This window comes from Octodon degus, unplaced genomic scaffold (assembly GCF_000260255.1).
Source record: "Octodon degus isolate 3935 unplaced genomic scaffold, OctDeg1.0 scaffold00117, whole genome shotgun sequence".
Classification (NCBI taxonomy): Eukaryota; Metazoa; Chordata; class Mammalia; order Rodentia; family Octodontidae; genus Octodon; species Octodon degus.
The window spans coordinates 8,520,245-8,532,012 of NW_004524693.1; the positions used below are offsets into that span (position 1 = coordinate 8,520,245).

General features: G+C 37.3%; 1 protein-coding gene across 5 annotated transcripts in view; it reads left to right on the forward strand.

Annotated features, from left to right (window-relative positions):
• The window catches only part of Chrdl1 (chordin like 1), a 164,538-nt gene that overhangs the window by 107,151 nt on the left and 45,619 nt on the right, over positions 1 to 11,768 (forward strand). For 3 of the 5 annotated variants that reach the window (XM_023699921.1, XM_023699923.1, XM_023699924.1), the window contains exons 5-6: positions 3,859 to 4,001; positions 5,416 to 5,509. In XM_023699921.1, the coding sequence (XP_023555689.1) occupies positions 3,859 to 4,001; positions 5,416 to 5,509 (237 nt within the window). Of the gene's footprint in view, positions 1 to 3,855; positions 4,002 to 5,415; positions 5,510 to 11,768 lie in introns of all 5 variants that reach the window. The other 2 variants (XM_004640032.2, XM_023699922.1) reach the window with 1 other exon arrangement.

Below are 11,768 nucleotides of genomic sequence, written 5' to 3' on the forward strand. Positions count from 1 at the left end.
CAAAGTGGTTAGGATAGATATATAGTTGCATTCTCTTAATGAATAGAATGATTTGTTCTAATGGTGTTTGTAAGTAGGATCACAAGTCCACTTCTTGTACAGCAATTAACCACTAAGAAGAATATACGCAGTGTATTATTTGTTGAAACTGTACTTCCGATTGGATTTGAAACTGTCTCATTGCTATCTGTTTATCAATAAAACTTTGAAAGAAAAAAAAAAGAAATCTAGGACTGGAAATCCCATTTATACCAGCTATTTCTCTACTGGGAATCTTCCCGGATGATCTGAAAACATCATATCATAGTGATATATGTGTGCCTATGTTTATGGCAGCACAAATTGTGATAACCAATCTTGGAAGAAACCAAGATGCCCATCACCTGAGAAGTGGTTGAAAAAGAGGTTGTATTTTTTCACAATTGAGAATTATTCAGGTATTGACAATGATAAACTTGAAGCCTTTATATTGAAATGGATTCCACTTGAAGATATACTCTTAAGTGAAATATACCAGACACACGTGTAAATATCATACAGTTTGCCTAGTATAAGATCTCAAAAGAAGAAATACAAATAGAAAGGTATAATACAAGTAAAAGGAAAGCAGGATCTTGAGGACTAACTAATCAAGAGACTGAAAGGAAAAGAGCTAGGAAACATGACAATGTCAAGCCATACAGTTATATGTGGAAAATGGGCAAGGCAATAATCCTGAGAATCTTCAGAAGATTTTTGAATCTAGCAGTTAATTGGAAAGATTCTCACCCTGACTATCTATATATACTGATACCTGTGAACTAAGCAACTGAAATGAACATGGTAATCCGTAATAGTAGTTTCATGCTTGGAGTCCCTGTCATTCTGGTCTTCTGAATAAGGGGTGCTTGTCATGAGATGCCAGTTGCTGCTGTCCTGTCTCTCAGGTAGATATTGTTCAAAAGTAAGGGGGTGGTGAATGAATTCAAGAGACAGGAAAAGGAATATTGTGGGACTGTCCTGCTTCAAGGTTGTGTATGGTTAGATTTTTGGACTTACGTGTTAACATATGTAGAATATAATTCTTTATGCCTATTTTTTAAAATATATTCTAATTTTTAAATGTTTTCTTAATCATATTCTGTAGAGACTTAAAGTTCTACATATCAATACTTGATGAAAAATACCTATTCCATGTTATGCCTAAGATGTTTAATTTTCAGACAGATAATGAAATTAAGCTTAACAGCTTAAGTTGTATAGTAATAACAATAAGCTTGTCTTCTGGATGGTTAACAGCCTAAGTTTGCTGACCAAAATTAGAGAAAAAGGAGGGCTGCAAGGAAAGCCAACATTTTGGCCCTAGCCTTCCAAGGTCAATTAAGAGTCAGAACATATGAGAACTTGTACTGTAACGTCATGTAACTCGGTAGTGTCCCAAATTTTCTGATCAAGCAGATTATGGGGCCACAGAGGAAAGTGATCGATGATATAGAGTGTTCCTAGGAAGAGTCACATGGAGAGAGGACATTCTCTCAGTCTTTCACAGAGAGCACATTGGCCAAGCAATGGCTGTACCTCATTCACATGGCTGACACTGACAAATGTTCTACAATCTGAGGTACAGGATCTCAGGATAAATCCTAAGGGCATTTCACTGACCTTATCAGATCTAAATGCTGCAACTCTTGCTGCATAGGTGCTGCTCTACCTTGGTCTTAACCATCCAGTAGAAAAGTATATAAAAGAAATATAAGAAGTAAATCTATGCTGTTATATTGAACTGTATGGGAGTCAGGTCAACAATTTCTGACATTGCCAGTCAAGCGAAAGACCCAATACTAGTATGGGCTACTGGACTCTTTTAGAATATTTTGCTGAGTTTACACACCTACAATATTCAAATAACGGAACTTAACAAAAAAAAGGGGGGATACAGATGAATGTCCATTTTGTATCTGTGTATTCAATGTGGTTAGGATAGATATATAGTTACATTCTCTTAATGAATAGAGGGATTTGTTCTAATGGTGTTTGTAAATACAATGTCATGTCCGCATCATGTACAGCAATTAACCACTAGGAAGAATGCATGCAATGTGTTAATTATTGAAACTGTCCTACCAATTTGACTTGAAAAAATTTTTTTTAAAAAAAGACTGGAGCAGGCGTTTTCTAAGTTCTGCTTGTATCTGTTGCTAATCTATGCATCAATTTTTAGTTTTATCTTGGAAAATGTTTGCTTTTTTGGTGTACATATGTATGTGCTCATGGATACCCATGTAGCAGTAATTAAGGAAATTCAGTGAAAATATTTTTAGAGTTCACTCAGTCAGATTCAACTCACTAAGTGCCTTGTCTTTTTGCAATATAATGACCCTATACTATATTCCAGGGAGTAAAGAGATGTGTAAGATTCCTAGCTCTCAAAAAGTAATATATACACCTGCATATAAAAGTTAGCAGTTGAAATTTAGACTGAGGAGACCATATTTAATTCTCTTTTTCATCATCCACTAAGTTTGTGAGTTAGTATAAATAATTCAATCTGAATGACTTGTTTCCCTCAAATGATAAATCAAGGTAAGAATCTACCATTTGACTCATGACATTGTTATGAGATTCCATTGTAATATCATACACGAAGGTTATGTGGAAATGACTTGATAGGTTACTGTAACTCAAAAATATGAATTCAATTAAATATGAATTTGAATCATATTAACTCCAATTATAATTGAACTGTATGCTTTAGACATCTGATGGCTAAATTATTAGGAAAAACTTTGTAGTGTGCTAAACCTTCATCATATAGGACTTGAATAGATAAAAGAAGTAGACAAAGGAGCAATCATGCAGGGATGATCCAAAAGGCAAACTTCAGAGATGTAGATGTGTTACTTCTCATCTGTAACCCTTAACTTTGAGGCCAACTTGGGCAGCATAATAACCTTTCTTAGTTCCTCTTCTCTCACTGCTGGGACAAATACCTAACACCTAAGATGAGGGAAGCAAAGGTTCATTTAGCTCATTGTTACTGGAGTTTTCAGTCCATATTCAGCTGGCTCCAAGGCAGAGTTGCACATTGCAGAGAGCAACCTTCCATGGCAGCAACAAAGAACAAGAGCTAAATGGAGAAGTAGCAGCAGCAATGACTACAGAGAGCAAGTCTGTCTGTCTCATGTTACATTGAGACTATGTGCATCAGACTGAGTGCAACACTCACACCCATAATCCCAGCAGTACTCAGACCTATAATCCCAGCCTTGGATCATGAGTTAATCACACACTGTGGAACTGTGCCTCAATGATTGCATGAGGCTTTGGGGGAGGGCAAATACACACAAACCATAACATAACCCGTGTCTCAAGATCAAACCACACCAAATTAAACCTACAGAGATTGAAAAAAGCATAGACGCATATGACAAACTATAGAAAACGTTAGATGACATAAAGTGCCTAGAATAGTTATCATAGGCAGTTCCTCTACCCAAAGGAGGCTCAGAAAGAAAGAGAAATAGCATGGACTGCTTCCTTTAAGCAAGTTAATACCTTGTTAATCTAGGATTATTAGCTTCTTCAAGGCACACGCCTTGTCCCTGTTCTTTGATCTCTCACTAAAGCTTATTAGAGCATCTGGCACATAGTAGGTGTCCAAGAAATGTTCAATAAATGAAATAATGGATGGATGGTGAAATCCACTACTGTTTTTGTCTGGCTGTTTTGGAGTTTCCTCCATTTTTTAGCCATTAGAGAAAAAAATGGCTTTTAAGTCCCTCTATGTAGTAGAGCCCCATCTGCTGTTGGGATTTATGAAATTCTCTGCAATGGTGTGAGTACTGTGTGTGTATTTTTCCCTCCATCCTGTTCCAGAAGACTCCTTATCCACAGTGAACAATAAAGTGACAAGCAAGTCCTGTGAGTACAATGGGACCACTTACCAACATGGTGAGCTATTCATGGCTGAAGGGCTCTTTCAGAACCGGCAACCCAATCAGTGTACCCAGTGCAGCTGCTCGGTAAGACCTTGTATGTCAATGTTCCTACTTGTCCCTTCCCAACTAAGAGAACTCCTTCTGTACCTGTGTTTTTCCTTGAGTTTACACAATAAGATGTTTGAATGAAATATGAATCATACTTAATCCCTAAGTATCCCTGTCAATCAAAACTTCCTGATTTTCTTCAACCCTGACCAATTCTGTTGAAGAGCTCAGACCCAGTTGCACACCTAACTTAAATCTGGGACTAAACCTTCTTAAATGAGCAAAGGTAAGTTGTTCATATGACTTGCATTCATTTTAATCATAATTATACTACCTAAGCATTCATATTAAGTATTATTTATTTATGATTATTTGAAACCTTGGAAATACTATGGTGTAAAATTCTAGGCTACTACATTCAGTACACAAGAAAATAGAGTGTCTCTTGGTTGCTATCACCAAAGCATTCTTCTAACAATTTAATTCCTGGTGTCTTGAAATGAGAAAATTTGATGTTTGGTCATAGTGATTCCTGTGCTTGTCAAAAGATCTTTGTGTACTTCAGAAATAAAGCATATCAATTTTGTCATTACCTAATTGTGCAGTCCAGAGAGTATAACAGAAAGAATTTTTTAAAATGGAGCAATGTGCATATATAAATTGAAACCCAGAGGAATAAAGTTAGATCCTGAAGCAACTTTTCTGCTGCAAGGAACATTAAACAAATGTTGCCAAGAACAGCTGTAGAATTTCTTCCCCTGGGAAATTTGGTAAAATCTGTCTCATTAATTTGTATTTCTCTTGGTATTTCAGTGATTTAGGAAAAAAAATTGTTGAGTTGCTTTCCTGGTGACTTTTCAGGAAACCTTCTAACCCTAGAAGGACATACTTCTAAGAACTAAGAGGAAGGCTTAAAGAATAACATGTAAAAGAGAATTTTAGCAGTTGAGATTATTGCAAAGACAGCTATAACCAACAAATTGGATTATCTGCCTTGACTTGTGCTGGCTGGAGCTACTGGATTCAAACTACTATATAATTTTGTATTATCTGGAAGATAAGAAACTAGTGAGTGCCACAAAGAATAGCACAAGCATCCTAACTTCCTAATACTTCCAACATTCAGCTGGGGTGTGTTGAGGAACAAGGGACATAGTAAACAGAGAAGAGAGGAGCAACATTATTTGGTGGTTTGAAGGCCCATGGAAACCCTCACAGATTATTTTCTACCACCTTGGACCAGGATGCTTAATGAGTCTTGATAACTATGAGACTTAATCTCCAAAGTAAGAAATAGTAGTTAGGAAAATAATGCATAATAAGGAAGTATCCATAACAAGCTATGCAAGAGCAGTGTCATATGCCCAGCCCCTTCTTTATCTTAGATATTGAGCTGAAACTGAGACTTATCTTAGATCATTTTGATCTCAATTCTGTTTCTCTTTGGCAGGAAGGGAATGTGTATTGTGGTCTCAAGACTTGCCCCAAATTAACCTGTGCATTCCCAGTCTCTGTTCCAGATTCCTGCTGCCGGGTATGCAGAGGTAGGTTTTCCACATCCCAAGACTCTGGATCATGCCATTCTGAGTAGCAGAACTTAGAAAAGAGGAAAATATCTGTCCAGTCTCTTAAAGAAAATCAATTTTCCAGGATAGCCTTGGCTTTAAGTAGTGCTTTCATTCACAAAAGGGAAATATACAAACACTGATTTCTAAGGACATCAACCTAATAGAAAGAACTGGAGTGTGGCACAGAGCGTCAGTGGGAGTTGTTCAGTATGAAAGTGATTACCTGTCCTTAATTAATCTTTTCTAGCTTGGTCCCTAAATTATTGAATCATAAGACAAAAACCATTCCTTTATATGCATGATCTGTAAAGGAAGAATAGGCCTTTCATAGCGTTAATGTGACTATTTTGAAGGATGAACTAGGTAAATTTAGGCAGGTCCAAAAATCAAAAGAAAATGATGCAAACTGAATAATAACAAAATGGGAGGCATCATTTTCTCAAACTATATCTTAAATGTAATTATTATATTCTCAACTCATGCTTCCTTAGATTTTAGTTTTACATATACTAGCTCAACTTTTCCCTCTAGGTTCCTGAGATCAGACCTAAACACCTTTGTCTTTTATGCACCTTCTCAAATTACCAAATTTATTAGTAATTTTCTGTAGCCTAACCTTTCTGCACCCTCCTACTTGCAATATCTTAATAGCACATTCTTTCTGTACTGAATCAGTACATTGCTTGAACATCTAATGTTTGCTCAACACTATGGTAGAAGCCTGTGTTATAGTAATGCCTCAGTTCATGAATGCTTCTGTTTGTAAACAATTCAGTCCACAAACAAATGTTTTCAAGAAAATTTTGCTTCTGTTCCCAAACTCTTCATCAGGTGACAAACAAACCAGGACATCTCACATAAACACAAATGCAACAGTGCACAACTTGCACAAGCATATATTGCACACTGAACAGAAAAGATGCATTTTTGTTCATATGGAGCTCATGTTTTACCAGAGAAGGCAAATAATAAACAAATAGTCCAAAAATATATAAATATATAACATAAGTACTGTGAAGGAAATAAAGGACTGGAATAGAAAATAAGAGACTTGTTTTAGTTTGTATGGTCAAGAAGGCCTCTGAGGAGGTGACCTTTAAGCTCATATCTGAAAGATATAAAGGAACCATCCATACAAAATCTCTGAGCATGATGGTGCATGTCTGCAATCCCAGCACTCAGGAGGCTGAGGCAGAAGTATTGCCATGATTTTGAGGCCAGTTTGGGCTACATACAAAGACCCTGAATCAGAAAAAGAAAAAAAGGAAGAATCTATGGAAGAGCATTTTTTGGCAGAAAGAAAAATGAAAGACCTTGGGCACATAAAAGATTAGAAAACCAATGTGATTGGAATATGGTGATTATGGTCAAAATTGGCAGCACATGAGATGAGGCTGAAGGGATGGGTAAGGTGTTAGCCAGTTCAGGGCCTTGAAAACCATGGGAAGGACTTCTGGATTTCATTTTTAGTGCATTGGGAAATCAATGGAAATTTATGAGCAAGAGCATAATAAGAAGCCAGATGACATATGATGCACCCTTGTGATCACAGCTACTCTGAACACTAAGCCGTGAGGATTATAAATTCAAGGCCAACCTGGGCAATTTAATAGGACTGGGTCACAAAATAAAATTTTCAAAGGAACTGGGAATATAGTTGAGTGGTAGTGTTCTTGCTTCACATGCATGATCCTCATGGTTCAACCCTCAACATGGGAACAGAAAGCATGGTACAATCCATTGACATACTAAAAGATTTTGCAAGCCGTTGTGTCCACACTAGAATGGAGAAAGGCAATAATGTAAATGGAGAGAACAGGAAGAAGGTTAGCTTCTTTCTAGCTGGATGACCTGACTCAACCTTCCTAATAGTCTTCAAAGTGATAATAATATTAACATCTACCTTCAAGATAACTGTGGGATTCAAGTGAGGTAATGCAAAAGAAAGGCTTCCGACAGTGTCTTGCATATAGTGAAGAGTCAGTGATGAAACCTGGACACATTTGAAATATACATGCAACATTGGTTGTTAGCCCTGGGTACTTATTGGTATTGTCCTCAGATTTTTACCCAGGCCAGAAGAAGAAAATAATTCCAAAGTAGAGCCAATGTAGGGAACCACTGAGTTACAGGAAAAAAAATATAGGACTTTTTCACAGAGAATATTTAGAAGATCTCTGTATTTCTGCCTTCTGAATCATCAAAAAAAATAGCCTTCACCATGCTACATCCCTGTTCAATATTCTATGCTGATATGTTTTATGCTTGCTAAATACCAGCTCTTAATTCTGGGCACTTTTACATATATGAGCCAATTTAACTTCATGACAACCTTGTGAGATAAATATTTTTAGCATCCCGACATAGATAAGGAAACTAAGACAGACGGAGATTCAGGACCTTGTCTATGCTAAGTTGACACACTAAGATTTCAGCTCTTAACTATGGCACTGTGCCACTAAAGTTCTTGGTGCTACTGGAACGCATGCCTCCCCCTGGTACTGCCAATGAAGACAAGAATCTGCATTTAAATGGAACCTATCACTCACTTTGAGAAAACATTCCAAAGATCATGTAACTCCATGAGTACAGCCACCTTTTGCACACTAAAACTCATTCTATTGAAATTCTGAAATCTGAGCAAACTAATAGAAAACTAATAAATTTTAATCTCTCAGGGCTTGTTTGGAGGTTCTAGCAGGGGAGTGCAGCTACTTGTATACCCTTGACTGAGGAATGGTCCTCCTCTATCAGAGGTGGTTATCCTCTTCGATCGAGCATGCAGCTTTGGGAGGGATGCACATGGATCGTTGAGGGAGGAAGGGGACACCCACCTAGCCAGCCAGATCAGCTGAATCAACCCTGGTGATCAGTGGGGTGACAGATGTCTCAGCCAGATCACCCTCACATCTAAATTTTAATCTCTGACTGGTCAAGCCATCTAATTTCAGTCATATGGTAATACAATTTGGTGAATGAGTGGTAGCCATTTTTTGATAAGAAACTAGGAGATAAAGGAGACAAAATGACTTCTGCATGACAACTGCACATGTACAGTAAAGGTTAGGAGAGGCAACAATGCTTCTTACTAGAAAATTCTTCCCCTCCATTTTTGCCTGTGAAAATCTTGCTAGTCCTTCAGGACCTACTTTCAATGCAGGCTTCTTAGATTCTAATATAAGTCACCCTCAGGATATTTGATAAATAAAAGCTGGAATACCTTTGTCTGCCTTCCCACTTCCATTTTTAATTTGTGTACTACTAAATGTTGTGTATCTTTCAAAGGTAAGTATAAAATATCATCTCCTCCAGGGAATACTTTTAATCCTGCAAAATAGCAGCAAACCTACCTTCTCTTGATCTCTCAGCATGTAACCTGTGATTCTTTGGTAGCATTACCTTTGTTGTGCATTATTTGTATTCATGTCTTAACTCTAACAGTGCACAAACTTAAGACAGAAACTATTTCCGGTTCATCTTTATTTCTCCTACTGTGCTAGGTATACAATAAATGCTCTGTATGTTGAAAAGATTACTAGAGAGTTAGCCATGGCTTGAATTCGATAATACAATATGAAAATGTGATATGCTTATTTCATTTTCACTCCTGAGTTACTAACTGTTGTGTAACTCTGTTTTTGTTGTTGTTGCTATGACAAAATACCTAAGGCTGGGTTATTTGTTAAGAAAAGATGTTTATTTAGCGCACATCTTTGGAGGCTGAAAGTCTCAATAGCATGGCATCAGTTCTGGTGAGGGCTTTGCTGACTGCATCACCTCGTGGCAGATTGCATCAAGTCAGTCATTTCATCACAAAATGGAGAGATTATTTCTTAGCTAGAAAACAAGCCAAAAGTGGGTAGTGATAAGGTTGGGTCTTTTATAACAACCTTCTCAAGAGAACTACCACAGTCCTGTGACAATTCCTCTAATCCTTCCAATGGAAGTACCCACACTGGCCTTCTGGCAAGTGCTGCTACAGTGTATCTTAACACTGCCACATGGAGGATTCAGCTTCTAACATATAAACCTTTTATGGAAAGACTTACACTGGAGAATAATCAAAGAAAAGAAAGGAAACCATGCAAAGATAGTCAAGAGGCAATATATTAGAACTGCAATCTCTCAGTGCTATATCAGACAACCTGCTTCACCACTCAGAACCTGAACATTCTTATTAGAAAATGGAGATTGCAATGTCTACCACCCATAATGGTTTGTAACGGTGCCAGGAGAAGGCCCATTAGAGAGTTATTACTTAAGAAATGGTAATTATTACTCTTAAGTTAAGAAGAAATAAACCTTCTCAATTTCTAATAGCTTTCTTTGCCTTTGTATTTTTTCAAGCCATGAATAGAACTCTATTTCTAGTCCTTTGCATGGTAGCAGATCATGGAACAATTTTCCGTGTTTTTTTCACAGTTTAAATTTCTCTTATTGTGTCCTTAGAAGCAACAGTTTAAAGCTACTTCTTACTGATCACTTATTGTCCCTTTGTACATTTAGCAATTCATTTCAGTTTCTCTTTGCCAGCTCTTCTCCTACTTAAATACACCATTTTAGATCTTTCTTTATAAGGACTAAATCCTACACTTTTGTAAAAATTGTTTTTGTTCTGTGCTTCCAGTTTCTTTGTATCTCTTAATTGTATATAAAGTGCTTGAAACTCCTTTGAAGTTCTCATTTCTGCAACACCCAATTTTTCTCATGAAATGATGTTTTTATAAAGGTATGATTTAGACAAAAATATTACTCAATAGCAAGGGACCCAGAAAGTTTTTTTCCAGTGCTGAGCACCCTAACTGCAGGCCAACTCCTGAAGAAACAATAACCTTTTGAGTGCTGATCTTACAAACTTTCATATAGAGTCCTACTGAAAATCCTGTCTGCACTGTTACCAAACACTTGTGTGTCTTTCTTCCTAGAATGCAATCATTATGTACTGCAATTATGTACTAATAACAATTAAAAATTAAAAAAGAAAGAATTTGTAACTTCAGAGCTAGAGCTCCTTACTCTGAGAGAAATGCTTGCTCAGAATTAAATCTCAGTTCCAGCCTCAGTTGGCTAGACATGTCTGTGAGTCTGAGACAGTTGAGCACTTTGGGAGGGCATGTGTCACTGGGGGCACTTTGACAGATTACATCTGGACTGGAAGCACAGTGCAAAGAGCTACTTGAATCTTAAGAGAAACTTTATCAGAAGAAAAATAAATCCCTTAAAGATTTTACTACTGCCACATTTAGAGCAGGCAGGCTTCAAATCCAAACCCACACTGTACTTCCCTCCATCATTTATTATTTCTGCTTCCTGTCTCTTTCCTATTTTGTCAATACGAAGGGGAATGTGAGGTACTTGGACTGCAGACAAGAGATGTATTTGGAGTAGACTATTGACTGTACTGAAATCTAATCATATATATGATAGATGGTGTATATACAAAGCACTTACTGTGATCCAGGCAGTGATCTCAGTTCTCATTCCCATTCCTCAGAAGAGTAAACAGGCAGAGAAGTTAGTGAGTTGCCCAAATGATTTAGTAAATGGTAGAATTAAAGTGAACCTAGTAACTCTAGTTCCAAATTCTTGTTATGATTTTTTAATTTTTATTTTTACGTGTTTGTAGTACATAATGATTTTATTGCCTATGGAAAATCAACACATGTACACAAGATATCTTAAATCTTCTTTTATTTCTTCTCCTACTCCTTTCTATATCTCTTGATCCCATTCCATTTTGTAAAAGATCATCTCCCAATTTCCTATTACCCATCTTTTATTTTGCTCATTATTTATGTTTTTGATTTATTGTAATAGGGAAGCCATGCAATATTTAAGCTTGTATATCTGACTTATTTGACTTAGTATTATGGTCTTAATATGCATCCATTTTTTGACAGATTACTCAAGTTTACTTCTTTATGGCAAAGTAGCATCCTATTGTGTATAAACACCACTTTTTATTCATTCAAATGTGTATGGACATATATGTCATTTCCCAGTGGCACAAGGAATAGCATCAAGAATTAAAAAAGGAGGCGGGACCAGTCCCAGCCCAGGCGCAGAGTGGGCCGGACCCTCTCCCAGCCCCTCGGGCCGCCACCCACCACTCCTCAGTGCCTCCCCCACCCTGCCCACCGAGTAGGATTTTCTGCCGAATTCCGGGAGCCCCCAGACCCAGTCCTAGCCCAGGTCCGGTGAGTGTGCGGAGAGTTTCCTGCTACCCTGCGCCGGC